The sequence below is a fragment of the Leptinotarsa decemlineata genome, unplaced genomic scaffold (assembly GCF_025532065.1).
Source record: "Leptinotarsa decemlineata unplaced genomic scaffold, Ldec_3_MD MMD2_tig00026330_RagTag_RagTag, whole genome shotgun sequence".
Taxonomy (NCBI): domain Eukaryota; kingdom Metazoa; phylum Arthropoda; class Insecta; order Coleoptera; family Chrysomelidae; genus Leptinotarsa; species Leptinotarsa decemlineata.
In genome coordinates, this window is record NW_027412690.1 from 661,841 (window position 1) to 676,738 (window position 14,898).

The following is a 14,898-nucleotide window of genomic DNA, read 5'->3' on the forward strand; positions in this document are numbered from 1 at the left end:
TCTTTGAAATGAGCCGGATTATTGTGTTTGTTGAATTTCAGTGATACATGAATTAAATTGTTTGTTGATAATTTTTATTCGGCGCTGACGTCAGGCGTATTTTTGCGGAACTACATAACTGCATATAATATGTATGTCATTTGTCATAGTACGGTAATAATCCGTTCGACCGCAGCGATGAATAAAAATTATCAACAAACAATTTAATTCATGTATCACCTAAATGCAACAATCAAAACAATTTATTTTCACAAAATACTAATAGAAAGTAAAACGGCGTGCCACGCCGTTTTACTTTTTATTAATATTTCTTTGAATAGAATTGAATTATTTTGTTTGTTGAATTTCATTGATACATGAATTAAATTGTTTGTTGATAATTTTTATTCGGCGCTGCAGTCGAATGACATACATATTATATGCAGTTATGTAGTTCCGCAAAAATACGCCCAACGTAAGCATCGAATAAAAATTATCAACAAACAATTTAATTCATGTATCACTGAAATTCAACAAACACAATAATTCAATTCTTTTCGAAGGAATAATAATAAATAGTAAAACTGCCGTGGCACGCCGTTTTACTTTCTATTAGTGTTTTGTAAAAAAGAATTGTTTTGATTGTTTCATTTGGGTGATAGATACATGGTTTAAATTGATTGTTGATAATTTTTATTCGGCGCCACGGTTGAACGGCGTTTTGTCGTACTATAAATGAACTAGCATGTTGCCATATGTAACACTTGAAGTTCTTAATAAATCCGCCCGATACCAGCGCCGAATTAAAATCATCAACAATCGTTTTAAATGTATCTTTCAAATACAACAAACATTTTGAATCATCAAAAAATTTTATTCTTTGTCAGAAATTAGCTTTTTGAAAAGATTGAAATGAAATGATACTTGCTTGAGAATGTTTTGCAAAAAAGTTGTAACCAAATTTTAAATTGAATGCATTGAAGTGAATGTTGGAAATATTCAATATTTTCAATAAAATTGAAATATAACAATCTTTATTATTCATAGAAAAATATTTAGTCTGTAAAGTTAATTTGCTATATTTTCAGACAAACGAAAGTCTATTTTTATAACCAACAAAGTTTCATGGGAAAACTTTTACAGTCATTCAAATATATTCATTGAAATTTTATTTCCAAACTTACTTTTAGAAAGTGAATTTAAAGTTTAATTATAATTCAACAGTCATATAAATATTTAACATTTTATTCAAAGGTTAAAATTATAACGTTTATTGAATTATATATATATATATATATATATATATATATATATATATATATTCCGAACAAATCGAGATCCTTTTAAGATATAAAACATACAAGTAGAGATCCATTTTTCAAGGCGAGATCCGATTTCGGATCTCGTCTTGTATCCCTGTGTATATAGAGTTCATCAGGTGTAGGAAGGGTGGGGAAAGGCACGATTGAATTTTTGTTGGGATCTCACATTGGACCCAATTTATGCAATTTTATACTTCAGAAGTTCCTCGATGTTGCCTACAGAGGGTGTGGCAGTAACATACACCGGTATCAGCTCAATATGCATTTTACGGTAAACCTGAGATCCGGTAATTTTGGCGTTATTGTGGATCTCGTATCACCTTGCATTCCTCAAGACATATGTTAACATTACATCCTAATCTTTTGTGTTCATTATAATTTGTTTCGCAATTGTGCTTTTGCTAAATGGTGAAATATGTCATTCTACGTTGTCGAACGAGAATGCTGAAAAGGACATGTCTCTTGATACATGCAATTCTGTAGGTCGTCAGATTTTCTAAATTTTTAGATATAGGTATTATTTCAGTGATCAAGAAAAACAATTTTAGTTCGTAGAAGTTTTTTGTAACTGGACAGGGCGAGCCACAAAAAGCATTAAATGTGTAATATATATCAAGAAATTTGTCTACACATGCGTATTTTCTGTTGATTTTTGGATTTTATTTTCTTCAGACAAATCTGATCGAACTTTTTAGAAGAATTATTTCGTTGAATTTCTAGTTCGGACTTCCATTGTCTACTATATAAAATGATTTGAAATCCCTGAAACAACTAAAAAAGGAGAATTGAAAATGAATAACTGAAAATAACAATTATATTAACCAAAATAAACCTGAAATGAAATAATAGTGAAATAAAATATAAGTAAAAATAGAACAATTGAATGAATAAAATGAAAATAAAGAAATGAAAAAAGAAAATAAAAATAAAAAGTGGAGAGATTCCAAGTCACGTTAGTTCACGACGTTTCGATTGTTAGTATCTACAATCGTCTTCGGGTGATGACTGGACTGATTCCTCCGAGAGATGACTATTTATAGGTCGTTCGAGTACTTTCACTTATCCCCACTTTCCATTTTCCGCTTCACTGGTTCCGTGGGAGATGACCGTTTTGGCGGGAGATGGCCACTTTTCGCTTGATGATGGGTTTCCATATGTTGCGTATTTCTACGCTGGCTTGGCTGAATACGTTGTTGGACAACATGTATACGGCTTCCTTGAATTTTCTCCTAAACTAATGTTCCTCTCTGTGCAAGATCTCAGCTTGGGACCACTCGATGTTGTGTTGATGGATCCAAACATGGTCTGCTATTCCTGATTTGCTGGTTTCCCCTCGCTGTGTGTGTTTCTTGTGCTCGGCAATGCGAACATTCAATGGCCTCTTAGTTTCACCAATATAGGATTTTCCACACTCACAGGGTATCCGATAAATGCAATTCTTGGAATCGCAGTCCGCGTTTGGTGGCCTGATTTTCGTGAGGCTGCTACGGATAGCGTTACCGGATCTGAAGCAGGTTCTGATGTTGTACTTGGAACCAATTCTTCTTATCCTCTCCGATAATCCTCTGATGTAGGGAAGTGCAAGCACTGGTTGTGACGGCTTCTCTTCCTTGCGAGGCTCCTGCTGTCTTCTAGCCAAAGTCTTTTCTACCATCGCTTTGGAGTAGCCATCCCGTTGAAGATCATTTTTTATAATGTCTAGTTCCTTCTCGAGACCTTCCTTCATGCTTTTGGGCTTTGTAATACGAAGGAAGGTCTCGAGAAGGAACTAGACATCATCAAAAATGATCTTCAGAATAGCAAATCAGGAATAGCAGACCATGTTTGGACCCATCAACACAACATCGAGTGGTCCCAAGCTGAGATCTTGCACAGAGGGGAACATTGGTTAAGGAGAAAATTCAAGGAAGCCGCATACATGTTGTCCAACAACGTATTCAGCCAAGCCAGAGTAGAAATACGCAACATATGGAAACCCATCATCAAGCGAAAAATGGCCAACTCCCGCCAAAACGGTCATCTCCCACGGAACCAGTGAAGCAGAAAATGGAAAGCGTGGATAAGTGAAAGTACTCGAACGACCTATAAATAGTCATCTCTCGGAGGAATCAGGTTTATTTTGGTTAATATAATTGTTATTTTCAGCTATTCATTTTCAATTCTCCTTTTTTAGTTGTTTCAGGGATTTCAAATCATTTCATATAGTAGACAATGGAAGTCCGAACTAGTGAAATTCATCATGAAACATTGTCAATCACCTTCAAAAAATTTATTTCGTTCGTATGTCTACAGGGTTGTCCAAAAAAGTTGTTGAATGTCGGTCACCTCTTATGAGAAATTCTGTCTATGTTCCTGTGGATTGTTTATTGAATTATCGATATGATTTTTTTGTGCAATTGACAGAATTTTTGTTCAGTGTATCAGAATGTATTATTCGTTGGTAAAATTTGTATGCCCATATACAGGGTGTCCCACAATAAAGGGGACAAACTTTGATGGTAGGGATTTTAGGGATAAAAGTTCCAATAAACATATACCCTAAGATGAATAATAACCGAGTTACTGGGTGTTGAAAGCGACAAAAAATATATTTTTCAGATTGACTCCATAACGGCTCAACTTCTCTTAATGAAATTTGGTATGTCACATGATAGCATTCAGTTCCAAATTTCAATGCAAATCATGTGTTCGTAACTTCAAACAGGAGCGTACGGCAGGTGGGTGCCCCTAATCGCCCCTCCCCAAATTTCACAACACTGGATTAATATCGATTTCGTCTTCTTTTTCTTAATCCCAAATATTTCCTACACAAAAAAGGGATGAGTTTTGTTTCACAAATATCAACGCTTTTCAAGATATTTTAAGTTGAATAAGTGCGTGCGTATCAAAATCTCCTGATTTTTTAAAGGAATATGTGGGTTACTATTTATAACATTATAACCAACAGATTTCGTACCTTGCAATGAGTATGACTTCAAGTATATAGAATATTGTTGGCATTTTTGAGGGATTTTGTTTACAAAAATTTCCCGATATAGAAAAACTTACATAGCAACTAATGAGTATCCCTATAACATACGCATACACTTATTCAACTTCAAATATCTGGAAATTCTTATATTTTCATTGGTCTTTGAAATGTGTGCCAAATTTTAGATTATTCGGAGGCTGAGATATGGCTAAAAATCAAATTTCAAAATTCTCAACATTATTAAGCGTGTTAAAAAAAGAAATAATTTTTTGCCACCTAGCATGGGTTGATAATGAGTAGCACATCGTCAACAGGAAAATAATAGCGTAAACTTTTATGAAATCAACAAAATGTGATTATATTACTGCAGTCATAATTAAACTTTTTCTTGAATGTTAGAAATCCTTATTTAGACACATTTCATATTATTGCTCGCGTTCTCTTGTAAAAGTAGAGTAGAAAGGTTAAGTCTTTTAGTCGATGATGAAATGGTAATAATTCTCTAGACTGTAACGGAGTAATAATGTCCTTGGTGAAAAGGAATAACAAAATTATAGAAACTATCAATTTCCTTATTTGTTTCCACTTGTAATTCCACCAACTTCACTATATACTTTTCCCGCGACATTTCGCATTTGTCTTCAATATATCTTTAAATTCAATTGTGTGTTTAAGGGCAACTAAAATTGACCTGTTCCGATGCGAACTAATGTCTAGCACGTGGTCTTTTTATCAAGCATCTGCTAAGGGTTCGCATTTTAGTGCCAAATTCAACAATGGCTGCGCACTACCGACGGATCTCACGTTGGTGTGAGTTTACAGAACATACAAAACTAATACAACACGTGGATAACTCTTTCTATGGATCTCGTTTCGAAACTTTTTTAACAAAAACCCAAAATTCAAATCTGTTTCCCCTCTCAAGGGATAGAGGTTTGATGAGTCATTATAATGCTACTAATTATAAATATACTTCAGAATTTACACTCTTTCAGGTAGATCTCGGGTTGTCTTAATTTTAATAAGATCTCATCTTGTAAGGAAAACGTATATATATATATATATATATATATATATATATATATATATATATATATATATATATATATCAATGGAAAAAGGTTATTGGACAAAGCACTCATAGGAAGGTGGGCAAACCGCAGTCACGTGTTTCTGGCTATTTAGCCTTCGTCAGTACGGTACAGCCAAGTGTAAAGGATAGACAACACTTGGTTGCAAGAAAGGGGTCAAACAAAGCAAGCGGATTCATCATCAGGGGCCAACTGCGATTTCATGTCATCGTTGGAAGATCTTGTGATTACAAGGACTAACTCCCAACTTCGTCACGGGAGCAGCTATAGCAACCTGCGTGACATCCGGGTCCAAAATAAATAAAAAAAAGATAGAGGGATATTGAGTGAAATGGTATTATCAATGGAAAAAGGTTATTGGACAAATCACTCATAGGAAGGTGGGCAAACCGCAGACACGTGTTTCTGGCTATTTAGCCTTCGTCAGTACGGTACAGCCAAGTGTAAAGGATAGACAACACTTGGTTGCAAGAAAGGGGTCAAACAAAGCAAGCGGATTTATCATCAGGGGCCAACTGCGATTTCATGTCATCAGAAGATCTTCCAACGATGACATGAAATCGCAGTTGGCCCCTGATAATGAATCCGCTTGCTTTGTTTGACCCCTTTCTTGCAACCAAGTGTTGTCTATCCTTTACACTTGGCTGTACCGTACTGACGAAGGCTAAATAGCCAGAAACACGTGTCTGCGGTTTGCCCACCTTCCTATGAGTGCTTTGTCCAATAACCTTTTTCCATTGATAATACCATTTCACTCAATATCCCTCTATCTTTTATATATATATATATATATATATATATATATATATATATATATATATATATATATATATATATATATTCATTGGTCTTTTTTATTCATATAACAATTTTATTCATGTAACATTTTAAATCAAGTGTCATTTAGGTGAATAAATTGAGGAATGAATATTTTTGAAAATAAAAAGTAAAACGGCGTTCCATAAGCTGTAGTTGTCATGATGGTTTGCAGTATACCTGAGCGCGTGGAGATAATTTTCATATTTGCCTCCCAGAACCGCAGTGTCATGAAAGGCATCCGGACAAAAATGTAAGTCACGTGTACGTCCGCGATTTAGTTGAAAAGTTAGAGAAACGGATTAATCACTTGAAAAAGCTATGTTTTGCGAAACATGTTGTGATATATTTTTTTAATAAAGTCTGTGGAGATCAAATCGTTTAGGTGTAGTTTGTGAAATTAGAGAAACGGGATCAGTGCAAAATAAAAAAATAAATGCCCCAAGATTACTGAATGAAGCAACCCAAATTGAGGTCCTACTGCATCAACACGTCAAGTATCTGCAGTGACAGGACTTTCACATGAGTCGGTTAGAAAGGTGTTGAAATTACATAAGTTTCACCCGTACAAAACACAAATTCTTCAAGAACTAGGCGATGACGATCCAGACCGACGAATTGAGTTTTGTGAACTTATGGCTGAAAGAATTCGCGTTGAACCGAGAATGTTAAAAAATATTTGTTTCAGTGATGTATGTACTTTGCTGCACTTCCAACCTCATTAAACCTCATTAAATATTCCATTCAAGCCAACGTTTCACAATTATTGCTTCACCCTGTACAATTATTATTTAAACCATTGGATAGCATTTTTTATAGTCTTTTCAATGATGTATCACTAGTAAGATTTTGCTATTTTAACTTTTTGTGTTTTGGTGGGTGGGGCCTAGGGGGTTGATGGGGGTGAGTTCTCTTTCATGTCACTTTAGTTTCCCTTTACTATCCTAGAAACAGTTTCAAGCACACTGTAGAGAGATACTGATACAAATATCTTAAAATATAAATTTTCGAAGTTCAACGAAACCGACGAGTGTCAAACATAAGTTATGATGTTGCTGTACCAAAGTTAAAAATATGAAGATTTGATAATTTTTTTAGTGATAATTAGTTTTTGGAAAATATATTTACATAGTTTTTTGCATACATAGATTAAATTCTTTTTGCGATCGTATGAGAGGTGTTTGTACCAATATTGGTGGAACATTGAATTGTAATGGTGACAGTAATTCTTGCGAGTCAATTTGGTTTTTAATGATTTTGTTTGAACATAATACGTTACCGAGAGTTCTTCTATCGGCCAGTCGGAGATTATTGATTTTTCTCCTGATGATATCATAGTCGCTATCCTGTACAGGGGAATTGGTTTTGTTCCCAGGAATCCTGAAAATTTGTTTTGGGTTCTTTTCTAGTCTATTGATATCTATTGCATATATTGGGTTCAAGATGATAGAGTGAAAACTTAATTTACAGTGGATATATGCATTGTATAACGAAATTAATAATTTGGGGTTTTTAAAATCTTTGCTGTTCCTGATGAGAAATCCCATCATTTCACTTGTTTCGTTTGGAATTTTATTTATATGTGCTTTGAAACCAAGCATGTCATCTATTATGATTCCCAAATCCCTTATCTCGCTAACTTTCTGAATGGGTTTCTGTTTGATTGCATCTAGGTAATTCATTTCATAGGTTAACAGAAAAGCAAACGTGTTTCTCACCGTCATATAAATATTTTCATTTCATTATTCCCATATGGATAAAATTCATTCGCAAGACACACAAAATGGTAAACACACTTGATGTTGAACACCGTTGATAATTCTAGATCCTTATAGATTCACAAAAGAAATTTAAAGGAATCAGGAAACTTGTATACATACATAACCTACATATATTATGGATTTGCATCCATAACCTAAAATAATATTGTATGTATAATCCTAGATTTCCAAGAATTTTTTCCTCCCAAAACTGAAAGAGCTTCACATACAGTTAAAATTTAAAAAATGTGTATTTCAGAAGAGTTAATTACTCGTAGAATGATAATTTGCAATTGTTGAAATGGATGTTTTGCCTAAAGGGGTATTATATTGAAACGCAATATGTGGGACATGTTATGTGGCCAACTGCCAGAATTCTTCTCCAATTGACCTAGCGGAAGAAATTGACAACGATAGTAGCTCTGATGACGTATAGTTTCGAAATAACCTGAACTTTTGTCATACCATACAACTGGGCTGTGATAATAATTTTTCCGCCTACCTCTATCCAAAGTATACATTTCCTGGCCTCATTGTTGGGAGCAAAGTCGTACTTTTCCTCACTAGGGAGGAAAAGCGACGTCATGGTACATAATCAATGAAATAATTTATAAGGCATTGACAACCTAAACTATATTCTATTATATAAATATAAAGTATACCGTTTATTTATAGAACAACCGGTATTTTGCAATATGGTACAAATTAGTAAGTATTGTAATTTAACGATTTTTTCATTGATAATTTATGACAAATTTTATAGCATGCTATGGTCGTTTGACAGTTTCAAAGTGTGATTCACCATACATAATAGGTATATCTGTAAAATATTAAGAATATTTCAAAAATGAGTGATTCAATGGATTTTGAAGATATAAATAATACACCACCGGCTATTTTGGAACAAGTTAATGTAACGGTACAATCTTTATTGCCCCAAAAATCTAAAGATAAATACGAAAAACAATATTTACATTTCAAGCGATGGGCCGAAGAAAAGCATATTCGTATTTACTCAGAAAATGTTATGTTGGGATATTTTTCGATATCAGCAAATACACTAAAAGCCTCTACATTGTGGTCCAAGAATTCGATGCTACGTACCATGCTTCAAATAAAAGAAAATATGGATATTAAATACCCAAAATTAATTGCTTTCTTGAAAAGGCAAAACCAAGGATATAAACCTAATAAGGCAAAAACCTTCTCAAGAGAGGAACTAAATAAATTTTTATTAGAAGCCCCCGATAATAATTATTTATTAATGAAGGTAAGATATTTTCGAGAAGTAAATATATTTAAAAAATAAAAGTTGAATATTATAATAGAGCTAAAGTTTTACGCTATGTTTATGATTCCGCATAATTAGTTCATTAGGCTCAGTAGCGCAGTGAGTTGGTGCACCGCTCATTATTCTGAATAATCAGTCATGAATAATTTATTCTTGACGGCCTTGTAGTTTTTGGTTCGAATTCCAGCGTCGACAGTTTTTTTTCTTTTTTTGTTAAATTATTTTTCTTTGTTTTGTAGGTTCTCCTCATTTTCGGAATTTCAGGAGCATGCAGGTGTGACGAGCTCCTTAAAATGGCCACCACAGATATTGAAGATGAAGGTTCAATATTAATAGTAAATATACCAAATTCTAAAACAAATATTCAGAGAACGTTTGTAATCAATGCTTCACTGGGGAATGGCCCTAATTATATTGATATTTATAGAAAATATATATCGTTACGCCGTAAAATAGATCAGACACGTTTATTTGTCTGCTATAGAGCAGGAAAATGTATCAACCAAATGGTTGGGAAAAATACTATAGCTAAAATTCCTACAAAAATTGCAGAATTTTTAAAACTGCCTAATGCCATAAATTATACCGGGCATAGTTTCAGAAGAACCTCGGCAAGTTTACTTGCAAATTCTGGAGGAGACATTCTTACTTTAAAGCAACACGGAGGTTGGAAGTCTACAAATATCGCTGAAGGATATGTGCAGCAATCTCTTGCAAAAAAGCAAAAAATTTCGAACCTAATTATGGGAGTCACTAAAGTTAATGAAACTGATTGTAATCAGCTAAGTACGAGTATTTCCGAGGGATACCAGCTGTGTAATAATATAGTTAGTGAAAATATCACGAAAACTGCGTTGGATCCAGCTCTCAGTTCTATAGTGGTATTCAAATAACCACTGCTCAAAACTGCACGTTTAACATCACTATAAATAATTACTCTAGCAGAAATTGAAAATATGTAGGATGCAAGTATGAAAATACCGTCCCTATGAGTTATACTGTACCTACTTCTCAGTTTTAGTTCTTTAATAAATTTTGTTTGTAAGTTTCATAAATAAATTATTTTTTGGAACATTCATAAATGAATTATTTGAAAATTTGAGGGAGGCGGAAAAATCATATGTATAACATGGGGGTAAAGTGAATTTTCCTCCCTTGAATGATTACTGCCCTCCGCTAAGCGTCGGGCAGTAAACTTCATTCTCGGGAGGAAAAGTAACACTTTCCTCCCTTGTTATACAAATAGCTATATTCAATTGATGGATGCAGCCGTTACTATGTGGTAGGAAATCATAATGAAGAAAAGAGAATTGAAAATTTCTATGTTTTTTACCACTTTTATTTGTAACTAACGTTACTGCAGTTTCATCTTATAAGGACATTTTCAAACTTATACATTAACGTACTTACTTACATGTACATGTACTTACTTACAAACAGAGCGGGCAACAGCTAGTAATTTATATTTTTACTTTGAAAATACAGTAACTAAAAGAATATGCCAACTGCACTAAGTAATGAATAGCTTAGAGAATCGAATTATGTTACCTATAAAGAAATTCGCAAAACCAACACAAGCGTCAACGACGTCTGCCCTCACGCGTCTGCCCACGTTCGGGTCACGTTCTCGGCGATGGCCCTTCACTGCTCAGACCGCCCATCTTCCCCTGCGCATCGACGCCCGTCGCGTCGTCTTACAGTAGACGTGGCGCGTAATGGCTCACTGCGTTGCGTCAAGTTAATCTTATCGTGATAACTTTTAAACGATTTGTCGAAATTACTCAGTGTAAAGCGCAAAGTTTATCTATATTGAATATTCAAAACGACAATTGTATCAATTTTTATAAGAATTTGACTGATATTCATTGTAAAAAAAGTATCGAATTTAATTGTATTGATGGCTCAGTATTTTGCATATAGTGGCTTCCACATACGATAGGTTGCCTTTTGTATTTCGGGATTTGGAAACCCTAGTGTTGCAATCTGGCAACTGACAGCTCTATCGTAAAGTTGGATATTTTTGAGCTATACGTACTCAGAATGTTTTGACATACGCGCGCTATTTGTGATGTTTAAAGTAACTTAAAAGATTCATCTCTTCCCAAAAATGGAATTAAATCGTGAACATTTTCGTGCGATTATTTTTTTTAACTTTCGACGTGGATTAACTCAGCAACAGTGCATGGATGAATTCAATTTTTGGCGATGAAGCTCCATCAAGTACCAGTGTTTATCGATGATATGATGAATTGAATCGTGGTCGCAGTTTACTCCAAGACGAATTTCGTGAAGGTCGTCCAAAATCAGTTGTTGTTCCGAAAACCATTGATGATGTGCGTGAACTGATATTGCAAGATCGTCATTTGACCTATCGTGAGAATGAGGCAACCTTAGGCATTAGCGGGACTAGCATACATTCAATATTGCATAAACATTTGACTGTAAAAAAAATTTGTTCGCGTTGGATCCCACACAATTTGTCAAAGGCTCGTGTCGATTGGTCGAAGGAAATGCTAAAAAAATACGATCGCGGTGCTTCGAAACATGTCCATGACATCGTAACAGGTGATGAATCGTGGATTTACGCGTATGAGCCCGAAAGTAAACAGCAGTCGACTGTATGGGTGTTTCAATATAAGAAAAATCCAACAGAAGTTGTTCGCGCACGAAGCACTTCCAAGCAAATGATCGCCTGTTTTTTCGGAAAAACTGGACATGTCGCAACCGTACCACTAGAACAACGCAGAACAACCAATTCTGAGTGGTACACAACCATTTGTTAGCCAGTTGTTTTCCAAGAAATCAGGAAAACCGACCGCCAAAAAACGGATCACTCTTCACCACGACAATGCGAGCTCAAACAACTGCATTTTTGAGTACCCAAACCATCGATTTGATGAGTCATCTGCCATATAGTCCTGACTTGGCACCGAATGACTTCTTTTTATTTCCGCACGTGAAAAACATACTGAGAGGTCAACTTTTTTCGACGCCTGAAGAAGCGGTTGCTGCATTCAGAATGCATGTTTTTTAGATACTCCAACAGAGTGGCAAAAGTGTTAGACAATTGGTTCAAACGCATGCAAAAATGTATAGATCTTCATTGGGAATATTTTGAAAAACAATGAAGTTATTTTCTATGATTAATATTTGTTTTTGTTCTCTATTCCCGAAATATAAAAGGCAACCTCATAAGAGGTAGATATATGCTATCGCAGACTTTTATTTAGAACTATCTAAGATAAACATTCTTACGGTATCTACATTATCTGCATGTAACTCCAACGGTATAGGCAGCGCAGCAGGCAGCAAGACTTTTCACGACTTCCTTAATACATATCGTTATATTATGACCAGAATTACACAATACCTTTGTGAATTGTAGCCTATTTGTTATTCCAATGTATAAGCTGTATTTATGTAAGTAGTACATAGTAAGTAGTGTAGTAGTTTCTTCACTTGAATGACGATTCGAAAAGGAATATCTTTACATTCTCAAAACATTCATTTCTAAAAACACCTCAGACCAAAAACAGGTGTATTTCCTTCAACGAATGTCAAAAAAATAAAATGCCCATATGTCACATTCGATAGTCGACATGAATACACATGCAGGATGTCTTCCGAGAATTCAGTTTGATAGATTGATGGATGTCGCCGTTACTAAGTGATAAGAGATCATCATGAAGAGTGTTTTTATACTACTTTCAACGTTACTGCAGTTTCGTCCTACAAGGACATTTTCGAACAAATACAATAAGTTTATTGTATTCGTTCAAAAACGTCCTTGTAGGACGAAACTACAGTAACGTCAGTTACAAATACAAGTGGTATATGAACATAGGAAGTTTTAATTCTCATTTTTCAATTCAGTTTCAGTTCATACATCTATTTTCAACCTCTCCCGGATATTGCACACATTTGTTGAATGAAAAAGAGGAAAAGTGGTCGATTTTCAAATCAAAGAGAACATATTTCTACAATTCCATACCGCTCCTTAGTAACCATTACCCCTAAAATTGCAAAAATAAATATATATGAATATATGAATTATCACAAAAGATCGCTTCGTGATCACGGGAGATCAGTTTTTTGGAAAAAACCTTTCAGTCGTCAGTTCATGAACTGAAATCTGGATGCGGCAATATAAAAATAAGGATTAGTGTGAAGTAAGCCACAACATCTCATCCACAGTTTATGACCAGGGACAATAGAACCGGGTTTAGAATGAAATTTGCGCACAGTGTTGCCAGATTGTAAATAATGAGAATTTTACCTGTATTTCGATGTTATCAAATTAAAAACACGATATATTATTGAAACATGTCGAATGCATAAACTCATCAGTCGAGCATTATTACCAAAAAATATGTGAAATAACAGTATAGTTGATATTACTCAGAAAAATTTCATTTGTACCAAAACAGGTAGTATAGGGGGAATTGGAAAATTAATTTCTAGGAAAAAATTTGATGACTTGTAACTCAAAAATATGTCATTTGGAATATCCTGCGTTGAAAAATACCGAATGCCCAGGAAAGACTCATCCAGAAAAATTTAATTTTTCTCTGAAAAATAGTTAGTTGATGAAAATTTCAGAGTATATTTTTCGAAGACATGTTTGAACAGATTTGAGTACCGTACGTTCCTTCGGTGCGAAAAAAAATATTTCCTTGAATTCTGTTTTTGATAAGTGAGAAATTTGACTTTTTTGAATAATTCAGTTTCGAATATACGGAAGTATCTTATCTCGCACCGAAGGAACGTATGGTACGCAAATCTGTTCAAACTCATCAATAGACACACTTTCGAAGAATATACTCTAAAATTTTCATCAACAAACTATTTTTGATGAGGGGGAAATTTTATTTTTTTAGATTTAATAAGTATCGAATGTAGGGAATTTTTTTTTGCACGGAAGGAAGGTATAGTACGCAAATTCGTTCGAACACATCAATAGACATAATCTCGGAGAATTTACTCTGAAATTTTCATCAACAAACTATTTTTGATGAGTAAGAAATTTGGCTTTCTTTCAATAATTAAGTTTCGAATATAAGGAACTATTTTTTTCGCACCGAAGGGAACGTATGGTATGCAAATCTGTTCAAACACGTCAACTATATTCGATAAGGGAGAAATTTGATTTTTTTTGATGAGTTTTTCCTGGACATTCGATATTGTTCAACGCAGGATATGTTGAGTTAAAAGTCATAAAATTTTTACCGAGAAACCAATTTTCCAATTTCCATACTACCTGTTTCGGTACAAATGAATTTTTCCTGAATGGTATCATATTCATTTATTTGAAGGTGGTTGACAATTATAGGTATTCATATTTTACATCTTTTTTGGTATTAATGCTTGTATTGGGACAGTTGGCTGATATAATGAGTTTATGTAGAATGCTGACTCATTTATTCGACATGATTCAATAATATATCGTGTTTTTAATATGATAACATCGAAATACAGGTGAAAGTTTTGTTATTTGCAATCTGGCAACACTGTTGGCAAATTTCATTCTGAATCCTGTTCGATTGTCCCTCGTCATAAACTGTGGATAAGATGTTGTGGGTAACTTCACACTACTAAAATAAGGTGCAACAATGGTAATAATTTAATTAGGTGCATCTTTAATTTTTTTTTACTGTTTAATTGGACTTAT

General features: G+C 34.2%; 1 protein-coding gene across 1 annotated transcript; it reads left to right on the forward strand.

The window, feature by feature from the left end:
- The first annotated feature begins 6,206 nt into the window (after nucleotides 1–6,206).
- On the forward strand, nucleotides 6,207–10,292 carry LOC111507326 (uncharacterized). Its single transcript, XM_023162623.2, has 2 exons — nucleotides 6,207–9,209; nucleotides 9,470–10,292. Exons 1-2 carry the CDS (start codon nucleotides 8,787–8,789, stop codon nucleotides 10,121–10,123), a joined length of 1,077 nt encoding a protein of 358 aa, XP_023018391.2. The 5' UTR covers nucleotides 6,207–8,786; the 3' UTR covers nucleotides 10,124–10,292.
- The last annotated feature ends 4,606 nt before the right edge of the window (nucleotides 10,293–14,898 follow it).

Coding starts and splice junctions, on each gene's coding strand:
- LOC111507326 (XM_023162623.2), top strand. CDS start 8,787: ATGAGTGATTCAATGGATTTTGAAGATATAAATAATACACCACCGGCT. Junction 9,210..9,469: donor ATAATTATTTATTAATGAAG/GTAAGATATTTT, acceptor TTTGTTTTGTAG/GTTCTCCTCATTTTCGGAAT.